The following is a 14157-nucleotide window of genomic DNA, read 5'->3' on the forward strand; positions in this document are numbered from 1 at the left end:
TGCATAGGGTATTGTATATAATTAAAATGGAAAAAAGACTGTTACTGTATGTATGTATTTTATGTATGTATGTATGTATATATACTTATTTAAATCAATCAATCAATCTCTCTTTCTCTCTCTCTCTCTCTCTCTCTCTCTCTCTCTCTCTCTCTCTCTAAATATAACACACACAATAAACCTGATTGATTTTTTAGTATTTATATTTTCTGTGAGGCATGAATAGTGACTACAGTGTGTTGTGTTAAATGTTCCAGTCATATGAAGAGTGACAGTGTAGTCCTGCTGGATGCTGGGCAGGTGATGTGATAGGAGGCTCCAGTAGGATGTGACTGGTGGGGAATATTTTGGCTTCCTGATGTGTCCTAATTTTGAGCCTCCTTCGATGAAAAGGTTGTTGTGAGCTTCTCAGGAGTCCATCAGTCCTCGCCAAGTCCTCGAATCTCCCCATCCCACTTTTATTTCTCTAGCTATCAGGCTGATCATACATGTGTTTGGTGAATTGTCATTGCTGTGGGTTGGACCAATAACAAATAGACCCCAAAACTCAATAATAAGTGCTCGGGATCCCACGTGAGGCTTAGCCAGACCTCTGGATGAAACCATGCATATTTGTACGTTGATCCTGAGCCTGTCAGGCGTACTTTGCCATTTTCTAGAGATTTGAGAAAATTGTCGCTATCTCCTGAAGGTGGGGATGTTGTTATATGTGTTGTAATTCAGCAAGCTAAATGGGAAAGCACTAACTAGCTCATAACCTCCACTGTCCTCTGGGCTTGATCTGCTGTACCTTTGCTTCGGAGCAATAAATCACCTCTCCTGCTGGGCAGAACTCTATGTTACTCTATGTGGAGTCTCTTTAGGATATAGACAGAACCGGGGACAAACAGGAGCTGAAGGTACCACTGTCATCTCTTCTTTACATTGTACATTTCATACCATTCCAGGTCCACCTCACCATGCCTATGCCTAATGCCATTTACCCCATTAGATTGCAATGTGGATCCTACACCCATCATAAGCTATAGTGGCACTAAACTGTTCACATACCCGACTATTACATTAATTCAATAACTGCACAATTCGGTTAGCCGTAATTCTAAAACCTTTATCATTTTATTTTACAATCAATCATTTTTAAAATGGAACACATCTATCTATCTATCTATCTATCTATCTATCTATCTATCTATCTATCTATCTATTTATATATGTAATATATATTTGTCTAATTATCTGCTTGTCAATCATTCTAAAATCATTGCTTTTCTCCATAAACGATTGTGTAATCTATATTCAAGCTTAAATTTAAATTCTGTACCTTACTAACAAGGCACAGAATTGTGAAACCTGTCATTAAGTGCTATAATAATGATAATAATAATTAATAATAATGATAAAAATAATAACAAGGCTCCATGCACACTGGGCTTAAAAAAAAGTATGTTCTCTTTGGAGTAAAAAACGCTCATATAGAGCATTTTTTCTACAAAGTTTAGACGAGTTTAGGAGAGTTTTTTTACGTTTTTTCTGCCAGTAAGCTCCAATCAGAAGCACTAATTGAAAGGGTTTTTTTCCTGCCCCTAAACGTTGTTCTTAAAATATGCCTCTAAACGTCCTAATGTGCATGAACACATAGGATAACATTGAGTTGCTTCTACGGGCAGAACACAAAACTCCTATAGAAGCATCGTTTTTTATGCCAATGTGCATGGAGGTTTATAAGAAATACCTGTCACCTGTTGTTAATATCTATCTATCTATCTATCTATCTATCTATCTATCTATCTATCTATCTATCTATCTATCTATCTATCTATCTATATATCTGTCTATCTATCCTGCTACCTGCATCAATTAATCTGGGATCTAAAAGCCTCCTTCATGGAATTAGTACTGACATTTGTTATTTTTCTATCTATTTAGTAATCTATCTTTTTATCTATCCATCTATCACATATTTATCGGATCTCTATTTAACCTTAATTAAAATACTATATTTTGGATCAGGTTTTTAAAGTGTATTAATTATTGTATATGTCCATTTCTACACAATTGCACCGACATTTGCCTATTTCTAGGAATACTGTTCCATCCAGGGATCACATTGTATGTTTGCCCATTTTTTGTTGCCTGTGGTCATCTGAAGTAATAGAGGATGTCATATTTATGTGCCCCCCCCACCTTGTCCTTTGTCATTGGGTAGAATGGAATGTGTGCCAGCATGGATGCTTCTCCTTCTGCCTCACTGACAGCTCTTATTAAGGCGGTCAAATGGCATTCTAATGGTTTAACAGAGCAGCATCAATCTGTTTATAGGAGGCGATTTTGGTGTAATTTCCCCCGTTTATATGGCCATTATATTTGTGGCTTTGCCCTTTCTCCAAGGAGGAAGAGTGGAGCTGCTCTCCTCCAGTGAGAAGGTCACATCTCTGGGTGGGTAGGAGGAGGTAGATCCCCCAGCTTTGTATTTCTCACTTCAGCTTTAAATGCCATAACCAGTGCAATCTGTATGTCATTTGTGCCTCAGATCTTCATGAGATCAGAGAAGGAAGAGGAAAAAAATACGAAGCAGCTGCCAAGGCCGAGCTGTGCAGGTCAGTGAATATAGCATTTTTTTCCTCTTTCCTTTTACATTTTTTGCTGCCTTTCCTTCCACGTGGAGAGAATTAGAATGGGATCTTTGCCTTAAAGGGATAGCATGTGTCTGTTGTAACCTAACCCTCCTCTGTTATTGTTCTCCAGTCAGTTTAGTCATTTTAAGGATTTTTTCCCCCCTTTGCAAATGACCTGGCAATGGCTTTGCACTGAGCTCTGATTTCCTCAGCTCTAGGGACAGGCTCCCATTGCTCTGTAGTGGAGCTCACCTTTTCCTCTATTCTCCTAAAGGCACACTCATCAGCCTTTGGATTACGACAACTGTAATATTTCCTTCCATCAGACGTACAAGGTACGGCTCCTGTGTGGTCCAAGCTCGGGGCACTGCTTGTCCTGTAAGGGAGCCAAATGAAATGGTAAGAGATTAGCCTGTGCTGGGGGGTTCGCTTCCATGTACACCCATGGATATGGGTTAAGTGGAAAATGTTTCGTATTGCTCAGTCCCTAACAGCCTTGTCAGATGGACTGGGACATGACCAACCCAGGTGTAAGGAAGAGAGAAGTCCTTCCAGGATCATCCATAGATTTAGGCCATGCTGTGTATGACTGCTATTCTATATCTTCATAAAAAATGTCTGCCAGTATGTTTAGACTGTACATACAAAAGTAGTGTGGGGATTGTCCTTTGTAAGCTATTTATGGGGGATTTATGTATGTTATTTCCTATACAACGTACATATAAATATAGATACAAAAGTATATATATACATATATAAAAATAAATAATAATAATGATACTAGTAGTAGTAGCAGTAATAATAATAGTAGTTAGTAATAGTGGTAATAATAGCAAAATAGTAGTTGTTGCTGTTTATGCGTAATAATAATAATAATAATGATAAGAAGAAGAAGAAGAAGAAGAAGAAGAAGAAGAAGAAGAAGAAGAAGAAGAAGAAGAAGAAGAAGAAGAAGAAGAAGAAGAAGAAGAAGAAGAAGAGGAAGAAGAAGAAAGGGAAGAATGAGAAGAAGAAGAAGAAGACGAATGAGAAGAAAGGAAAGGAGAAGAAGAAGAAAAATATTAATTAACAGAAAAAGTGAAAATGGTCTGGACAGATAAATAGATATTGACAAGTCAGTTTATGATAGATAACATCAGCTTATACTATTATACTATTATTATTACTATCAATTAGAGCAAATGTCACTAGTGTGTCCACTGTCATTAACCTTTGTTAGGCTCGCAGATGAATGTATCTAACTATCTATCTATGATCATATTTCTGTAGAAATCGTATATTTCCCGTTGATATCATTTCTTATGACGGTGGTGTACAGAGAGTACATAGAAACCCCAGCAGATGTTGGTCTTTGATGTCATTTGCTGGGGTTGTAATTATTTTCCACTGTCTGCTGGGACATATCGCGATCAGAGATCTGTAGTGTGAACCACATCTCTACAGTAATAAAGCCCCTTCCGTGCTGAGTTCTTTTGCTGATAAAAGATTATTTTATCTTTCTGGTTTTTAATCTGCAAACATATCAGCAAGCAGTGATCTGAGATTCTAAGAATGATCGTGTTGCTCATTATGAGAACCGCTGCAATGAGGTCCTTACGCCTTTCCTGCCAAAGGCTATTCATATAGATTAGTCAGAGGAATGCCTGCGACCTCAATATATATCTTTATGATCACCCCTGTATCGAATGACATTAGTGCCACATGCATCCAAAAGCATCCAGTAACATCCATAGATTCTAATAACGACTTGACTAGCCAGACACATATGTTATTATTTTCTGTTCTGATTTTACACATTTTATACAGTGTGCACATTACATAGGGATTGCTGTGTGTTGCTGCTGTCACTGTTCTTTCTCATAGAAGCTGGAGCTGGATGGGCATGAATCCTGTCTCTGTAATTAATCCTGGATGTAAAACCTGATTTCACAGAATGGGTGCTCACCTTTGCTATAATTTGAATTATCTATCTATCTATTCATAATTATTTATTTATTTCTAAAACACCATATCTATCTATCTATCTATCTATTTATCTATCTATCTATCTATCTTATATATATGTAGATATGTATAGATATATCCATATATTATACACACGCATACACACATCAATTGTATTACAATTATAATTACATATTCATGTTATATAAACATGTGCATACATAGAAAATATAATGACAATAATACTAATAATAATAGTAACGGTAGTAGTAGTAGTATAATGTGAACCCGAGGTTAAAGTAGTAGTAGTAAAAGTAATAATACGAATACAGTATGTGTGTATGTGCGCGTGTGTATAATGTGAACCCATACTGGTAGTAGTAGTAAAACGAATAATAAAAATATATGTATGTGTGTATAAATACAAAAGTACATATCACACACAATTACATATTATGTATATTAATTAATACGTGTGTATCTATCGCTCTGTCATATATATATATATATATATATATATGTTTGTGTATGTGTGTGTGTGTCTTTTAATAGATATATTAATAGATATAGTTATAAATATTAATGTCACATTAAAAACCATTATTATGGACAAGTGTAATCATACTGTGATGGTTACAACTGGAGGCAGTAGACAGGAATTGTCATTGTCCTGTACGTCATCTGCTTTGTATTTTTCCATCCCCGCTTATTACATAGGAGCTTATTATTCAGCCAGTGCTTTGTGCCTCCGTGATCAGCCCGTAGCTGTATGTCTGCATGGATTGGGGGTGTATGGAGTGTGAGCAGAGGGCACTGTACACAGGATCGGGGGCTGTGGTGGTGCAGTCAGTGATCCGGCAGGGAGAGTGATGAGCCCCATGCTGGCTCCTGTCACCTGTATTAGTGCGGGGCTGCACTCCGTCTGTCCGGCTCTAGATGCAGCCATGTGATAGTTAAGGGCTTTGGATGTTAAATGTTTACACTCAAGTGGGGAAATGTGTCAGTTGAACTGTTCTCAATGGCCTCTGGAGACATTTAACTAAAACACATCTAGTCTGAGCTAGAGGCAGACAAAATACCTGTAATCCATTTTCCATTCCTGCCATAAATAACCAGTTAACTGAGCTGGAGGAGCCACTGGGAGGCTGCTAGAGAGACGCTCCTATTATTACTACTAGTCCTAAAGAATAAGAATAGTGGTCGTGGTATTGTTATTATTGTTGGTGTTATTATTATTAATATTATTATTATTATTATTGCTGCTGTCGCTATTATGTTAAGTATGATCATCATTTGTAGTGGTAGCACTTATACAATTAGACTATTTACACCTAAAATGAAATATTTAGGACCTGAATTTAATCGTTTCCTAATTGTCCTGATTTATTAATGCGAGATTAAATAAGCTGGTGGGGACCACTCCGATGCTTTGTTTCATTTTCCACATACACGTTAAAGTCTCACCATATATTCTTTCTACTTTGGAGTGACTGTACAATCTCATTTAAATGTACTAAAACGATGTAATATGGGGCAAACCTATACACGCCAATGGAATTCTATCCAGTTCCATGGGTCTTTACATTAGTTGTTGTTAAGGAAAAGGAAATGTTTCAATCGCATTGTCTAGTCCATGACTTCCACAGGCATGATGGGACTTGTGGTTCCAAAACAGCTGGAGGGCCGCCAGTTTGACACCCCCAGTGTATGGCCAGTTGATTTGCTAAAGCTATGCAATATGGAGATCTGCTCAATCTCTCTTTGTATCCAATCAGACAGGCACTTGCACTACATCATTGTTGTCAGATCCAAAGCAGATTGTACAATCAGATTGTAGGGTGTGTGTGATAAACTGGAGGCAGTGTAGAGAATGAAAGCTGCAATCTGATTAGCTGCCTTGATCATCTGCCTTATTTTACAGTACTCCAGCTCAGTAAGCCATTTAGGGCTAGGCATGCAGTACTGAAGGGAAGCAGACTTTGCTGGAGCCCTGAAATCAGATCAGCATTTTCCCCACTTCTGGCCAGCCAGCCCCATCCACAATCCTCCTCTCTTCTCCCATGTAGGCTGAACAGAAGTTGTTTTACATAGGAAAGTATTGTGAGCTGTGCCCTGGGCCGTGTCCTCTGTCTAACCCTGGGAGATTCAGCCCTGGGCTGTTTATACAGCTTTACCTGTACTACCATAGGGCCCTGTTCAATCAAACCCCAACCTAATGTAACCTAATCCAGGCATGATCGCTATTGAAGAGGCTTCTTCTCCAGCCCCCAAGCAGAGGACACACAGAAATTCGGACCAGGTGTGGCCTCACTTCACCCACTTCAAAAGAGAATGGAAGTCAAACAGTTCTCTCCAGATTTGGGGGGTTCCATTGTTTCCATTAACATTTTCTGCCCATTTCCTGGACGTTGCTGACCCCTGATATGGAATCCAACTACTGCTCTTCATTATTCCCATATTAAAGAGCTTGGGAGCTATCAGCGACAATCAGGTTACCGTTCCTTAAGAATACATGACGTGAGTGTGATGTCATTTTCATTTCCTGGCTAGAGCAAGATAACCGTGTGGGCTTCATCAATGTTTGATGAAAGTATATTATAAGCATAAATGCCTTCTTTTTTCTATGTCAAGCGCTCATTGGGCTGATTTACTAAAGAGGTTTAGAATGCTCACACAATAAATGGAGTCAATATTCCTTTCACCAATCTGATCATGTGCAGATTACATAAGTAAACAGGGATTTACTTTTCAAATGGGTTGGAAAATAAATATGAATGTCAACATTTGGACAATTTATTGGGGTTCATTTGTTAAAGGCAAAAAAGCTGTTCACTTTGCAAGGGAATTTTGCTTTAATTTAGAAAAGATAGAGAAGCTGTGCTTACTTCCATTATCCAACTATATGCAAGCTAAAATATATCTTTCTTGTACATGATTAGGTGCTTTGACTTAAAAAATTAAATTTACTAAGCTAGGAGAAATTTCCCTTACAAAGTGCAAATTTCCTTGCAAAGTGCTTAGTGACTGTGGTGACATTTCACTATGCAAATAATACCCAATTACATGGGGGGGGGCTTGCTTGTGTTTGAGTGATGGAATTCAGCAGGAGTCACCACATTCACTAAACTCTGGCGAAAGTTCCCTTGCAAAGCAAAGTGCAACCCCTTGCAAAGTGGGCAGTTTAGTAAATAAAGCCCAGTGTGCTAAGATTATGAAGTACTTTAGTAAATTCGTTTTATATATATATATTTATATATATATATATTCCATTCTGCAGTAACTGCAAACTTTTTATTGCCTGCATTGTAAACCCTCCACACACAACTGGCCACTGGCCAGCAGTCCTAGGTGACCTTTACCTAGCAGAGGTCACTCCATGCTCTGCCGGTCCCATATTCTCATTGTCAGATTTGTACCTGAGCTCTGGAATGAGCCTTGGACTGTGTCCCTTTGATTCAAAGCGACGTGTGAGTAAAGTATTCAGAGCTGGAGGCAGAGCTGGCTCCTTGGGTGGTATATCAGAACGATCTGTAAGACATAACCCCCTCCAGCTCTGCTTCACCCATGTCTCTGTCCTGCCATGTTATCCCAAAGGCCTCTGTAGGCGATTTCTGCACTTCTTTTATTTTCCTGAAGGTCTCAGCTTGAAAAAGAACACAATCAGTTGGGATCTCAGTGGCAGGTTCCTTCATTTCAAACCCAAATTAGACGCCCTTTATCTCCACCATTGTTTTAGTTAATTGGGCAAACAAAGAGGGCTATTAGTGATGAGCTGTCAATTAGGGAGCTGCTGGGGGGTGAGTTGAGTGGTCACTGTGCTGTCAACTGGGAACTTCTGGAGTAGGTTTAGTGGTCACTGTGCTGTCAACTGGGAGCTTCTTGAGTGGATTTAGTGGTCACTGTGCTGTCAACTGGGAACTTCTGGAGTGGATTTAGTGGTCACTGTGCTGTCAACTGGGAACTTCTGGAGTGGATTTAGTGGTCACTGTGCTGTCAACTGGGACCTTCTGGAGTGGGTTTAGTGGTCACTGTGCTGTCAACTGGGAACTTCTGGAGAGGGTTTAGTGGTCACTGTGCTGTCAACTGGGAACTTCTGGAGTGGGTTTAGTGGTCACTGTGTTGTCAACTGGGAACCTCTGGAGTGGGTTTAGTGGTCACTGCGCTGTCAACTGGGAACATCAGGAATGGGTTTAGTGGTCACTGTGCTGTCAACTGGGAACTTCTGGAGTGGGTTTAGTGGTCACTGCGCTTTCAACTTGGAGCATCTGGAGTGGGTTTAGTGGTCACTGTGCTGTCAACTGGGACCTTCTGGAGTGGGTTTAGTGGTCAACTGGGAAAGTCTGGAGTGGGTTTAGCGGTCACTGTGCTGTCAACTGGAAGCTTCTGGAGTGGGTTTAGTGGTCACTGTGCTGTCAACTGGGAACTTCTGGAGAGGGTTTAGTGGTCACTGTGCTGTCAACTGGGAACTTCTGGAGTGGGTTTAGTGGTCACTGTGCTGTCAACTGGGAACCTCTGGAGTGGGTTTAGTGGTCACTGCGCTGTCAACTGGGAACATCTGGAGTGGGTTTAGTGGTCACTGTGCTGTCAACTGGGAACTTCTGGAGTGGGTTTAGTGGTCACTGCGCTGTCAACTTTGAGCATCTGGAGTGGGTTTAATGGTCACTGTGCTGTCAACTGGGAACTTCTGGAATGGGTTTAGTGGTCAACTGGGAACTTCTGGAGTGGGTTTAGTGGTCAACTGGGAATGTCTGGAGTGGGTTTAGTGGTCACTGTGCTGTCAACTGGAAGCTTCTGGGTGAGTATAGTGTGCCGTCAACTGGAAGTTTCTGGAGTGGGTTCGGTGGTCACTGTGCTGCCAACTGGGAACTGCTGAAGTGGGTTCATTAGTCAATGTGCTGTCATTTGGGAGCTTCTGGAGTGTTTTCAGTGGTCACAGTCCTGTCAATTGGGAGCTTCTGGGGCTTTTCAGTGATCAATGTGCCCATCAGATAAATGGATCTCCCCATACAAGTACAGGGCAGTGTTGTGTCTTCTCCTATCTTATCTGAGATCTGGGCTGCTGTCACAGGCTCATCTCAGTCGCCCTTCCTATTCATCGTGATCTCTTGATTATAGACTCATGTATATTAAATCCACTTTACTGACCAGCATTCAGCATAGTCTCTAGAGGGATAACCTCTAACTAACCCATACATTCACTCCATTTTAAGAAAGACACGCTGTAGTCGGCCATTGTTTTCTTGGCTCTCTTCTAGGCAGATCAGAAGATACATAACTGCTCTATAACGATCAGGAGCATCCTTGGATCAGAGGACACATTGTTATCAGTAAGAATAATAAGGCAATTTGTTGTAACAGAATTGTATTGTTTTTATTTTGTAATGAATGTCTTATAATTGTATAGGTCTACAGTGAAATATTAGCGCTGTCATCAGGAATTCTTAGGTAAACAATCAGATAGATGGCCTGGAGGCACACTAAAGACTGACAGGCTGAAAACTGTTTGGGATTTTAAAGGGATCTGTGCGACAGAAGTTATTAGTGAATCACAAAGCTCCTGTGACTCACAGGTCAATTAGTACTGTCACAAATACATACAGCATTGTGACACAGGACATCTACTATAAATGATATATAGTCACTGATCTGCAGATGATTGCCACCACACACGCACCTCACACCTGATGGTATCTGCAGATCACTGATATGTCAGGAAGACAATGAATGATCTACAGCCGCCTTAGTACCCTTAATTGGGCAGGAGAATACATTAATTGAGTATAACTTTCAGTGATTGATGCAAATCTTTGTGACACGTCATGCTGGGACATGTGGTGCTCTACGCCCTGTCCTGGATCGGTGTCAGTCCTGGCAATCCTCTGGCCCGTGCTCCTGTAATGCTCCATTTGCTGGCTGTTTATTCAGACTGTGACGTCACTGTTCCTGGCGTCGGTCAGACTGGCCAATGCCGGGCAATGCTGAGCATCAAAAGAGCAACTTCCCAGGACAATGCAGGCGGATCACACTGGGATCACTCCGATCTGCTTCATCTATGGTACTCTCTGGGGCTCACTTCGTTATTGGTGGGAGCCTATCATACATGGATGGGGTCGGAAGATTCATTATGTATATGAAGATATTGTTTTAGAATATAATAGAGTGTGAGCTCTTCATCACTGCTGTGTTTAAATCCCTGAAGCGATGTGTTGTGTTTGCAGCATCGCATAATGTCAGTGTACCTGACGGGGCCGACACGGCCTGATGTACTGTAGGGACACAGCAATAGCAATCTGCATCTCTGAATTATACACCTATTAATGTGCATTGCAATGTCATACAATCACTGTCTGGGTGCTACAGATAATATATATATATATATATATATATACATATATATATATATATATATATATATATATATATATATATATATATATATATATATATATACATATATATATATATATATATATATATATATATATATATATATATATATATATATATATACATATATATATATACAATATTTTGTAGATAGAATTAAACATGAAAAGTCCAAAAAAAATCAATCATCAGATACATTTATAATTGCCATGTCCCTTTTCTACCCAGTAGGGTTGGGGGGGGGGTCTTTGTTGTAATTCTCCCGTAGTTGATTGGATGAAGATAATTGAATGATGTACAGATCACAGCTTCTAAAATCCTTTCATTAACTGTCCCTGCCGGTATATGAATGACGATCAATACAATACCGATCTGAAATCCCCCCCCCCCCCAGGGTCCAATGGCAGGTAGATTACGCGGCAAAAATCTCCAAATAAGAATAAGCGGGGTGATTACTATAGATGGGTGTACCGGCACCACGGATCGGACAATATACTAAATGTTCAGCAACCTCGCCCAGTTCTGTATTATTCTACATATATATCTATAATAAATCATCTATGGATCAATCACCTCTGTCTACCCATTCTATTCTCTCTACTTATCGTCTATCTATCTATTATTTATCTGTCTATTTATGTATCTATATTCTATCTCTCTATTTCTATCTATCTAGGTATTTATCTATCTTTTTATAAGTGTGTATATCTATCTTTCAGTATATCTTTTATTTACTTGCTTGTTTCTGTATCTCTAATCAACATATCTATAATTTATCTATTTATCTGTATTAGTATTAGTATTAGTGTATATATGTATATATATATATATATATATATATATATATATATATATATATGTATATATATATATATATATATATATATATATATATATATATAAAATCTATCTATCTATCTATCTATCTATCTATCTATCTATCTATATCTATCTACCAATGTATCTATATTTATCTATTTATCAATCCCTCTCTATTTATCTATATTTTTATAAATGTAATGATCTATCTTTCTATCAATATATTTATTATTTATTTGCCTGTTTATGTATCTACTTACCTACCCACCAATGTATCTATATGTATCTATCTGTAGATGCTGTCTGTCTATCTATCAATCTATATTTTTATGAGCATATATTGTTTTCTATCTATCTATCTATCTATCTATCTATCTATCTATCTATCTATCTATCTATCTATCTATCTATCTATCTGTCTGTCTGTCTATCTATCTATCTATCTATTTCTATCAATATATCTATTATATATATCTGCTATTCATGTATCTATAATCGATCTATCTACCAATGTATCTGTGATTGATCGGTGCGTGTGATGGTGACACGGGACAGTGCAGGTAGTAGAGGGGACACCCAGTAGCCGTAGTTGCTCGATGTCAGTGTTATTCCTCTGTGTACCGCTAGAGGATGCAGTGACTCAGGGGACCAGAGGGATCATGCTGTGCAGCCAATCAGAGGTCAGCTCCCTGTCCCCGGCCCTCTCCTCTACTTGTAGTAGCGTTGTAGTCCCGGCTATTCGGTGTCGGTGACACCCAGGGGACACATAATGATCTTTCTGTCACCTGGCTCAGTTCTATAAACATCTACACACAGCTCTAGTTCCCCAACCATGGTGTTAGTAAAGGACGGGCTGTGATCGTGTATTGGGAGTATCAGTAACTTTCCATTGGCTGGTCCCTGCCATGCACAGTGTCGGTATCGGCCTGTCTATGTGCGATCGTACACTGGTCTCCTATAGGAGAAGTTAAAGGGCCACACCGCAATCCCTGAGCTATCAGACACATTAGAGGGGCGTGGCGGACGGGTTGAGTGGGCGGGGCGGGGTGCTGCGTAGTGTCCTATTCCCTTCCTCCTCAGTGACAGGCCCCGCCCCCCACACTGATGACAGTGGAACCTCCTTAAGTTGCGTCTCGCCACAGCTGTCTGCGATCATTGAGCCGCCTGGCGCCATCCTGCTCCTTTCAGAAAGAATGCCTTCACTGTAAAAAAAAAAAAAAAAAAAAGAGAGAGAGAGAGAGGGAGAAAAAACAGGAGATCCGATCAAGCAGTTTGAAGTCGTTTCCTTGGATCACATAGCCCTTCCCTGCTGCTTTGTAGTGTGGGACTCTAGGAGGTCCTCCAGGGTGGAGGTACACAACTTTTCCTGGGACCCTCACCTTGTTCTTTTATCACAAGGAGGGAGCCCGGCTCTCCGGCACACCTGATCGCTCTCCAGCACACCTGATCGCTCTCCGGCACACCTGATCTGCCATTCATTCCAAGCACCACTTTTTTGAAAAAAAAAAAAAAAATTGTTGTTGTTGCAACTTTTCTTAGAGTCATTCTAAAGTTGCTGTTTTCTTTCCATCGCAGGTAGCAGACTTCTGTGGATCTGGTTTTGTTTTTTATTTTTTTGATTGCTCTATTATTCCTATTTTGCATTGGACTTTCTCCTGGCTGTGTGGACAAGTGAGAAGCGATTAGAGTGCGATTGTCGGCAATGGATGTCCCAGCAGCAGATCAGCCTCGCTGGGTCGGGAATCACCTTCACCCTGCAGTACTCAATGGACAGCACCATGACACCCATCACCCGGCACTCAGCCACTCCTATGTGGAGCACTCCCAGTACCCCCTGTCCGAGGAGGTGGATGTACTCTTCAACATCGATGGCCAAGGCAACCATGTCCCCGCCTTCTATGGCAACTCCATGAGACCAGTCCAGAGGTACCACACGGCTACCCACCACAGTAAGTGTAACCTACCTACCACCTAAGCAGCTAGACAACTCTTTAATAGGAGGCTCAATCACAAAGCTCAAGGGTGGCCATACACATTGCAATCTGATTGTACAATCTCATTTAAACTTATCAAAATTATGTTAAATGAGGACTAACCTGTACAACCCAGTTCATTTCTATCCGGTCCCAGAAGCCTCTACATTACATAAGTGATGGTAGATATAAAGGACATTGTACATCCAGATTGGATAGTGTATGGTCGGCTTTAAGGTTCTATATTTAAGCACAGTGACTGCAATTTTCAGATCCGATTGGACACACCTAAAAATAACTGTCACTTTTTTTGCTTTATTGTGGTCTATAATTAGCTATGCGGATTGAACCTGCCTTTGTATATCATGCACTGATACCTTTCATTTATTTGGTTACATTGATCCCGGATTCAAGCATTA

At 40.1% G+C, this 14157-nt stretch overlaps 1 protein-coding gene across 4 annotated transcripts in view; it reads left to right on the forward strand.

Moving 5' to 3' along the window:
• Positions 1–475: 475 nt before the first annotated feature.
• The window catches only part of GATA3 (GATA binding protein 3), a 45983-nt gene continuing 32301 nt past the window's right edge, over positions 476–14157 (forward strand). The window contains exons 1-3 of one of the 4 annotated variants that reach the window (XM_073619446.1): positions 476–899; positions 2531–2597; positions 13341–13714. In XM_073619446.1, coding sequence (XP_073475547.1) covers positions 13468–13714 — 247 coding nt within the window. In that variant the 5' untranslated portion in view covers positions 476–899; positions 2531–2597; positions 13341–13467. Of the gene's footprint in view, positions 900–2530; positions 2598–12867; positions 13715–14157 lie in introns of those variants that run through there. The other 3 variants (XM_073619447.1, XM_073619449.1, XM_073619448.1) reach the window with 3 other exon arrangements.

Source organism: Aquarana catesbeiana, linkage group LG03 (assembly GCF_042186555.1).
Source record: "Aquarana catesbeiana isolate 2022-GZ linkage group LG03, ASM4218655v1, whole genome shotgun sequence".
In the NCBI taxonomy this organism is placed as follows: Eukaryota; Metazoa; Chordata; class Amphibia; order Anura; family Ranidae; genus Aquarana; species Aquarana catesbeiana.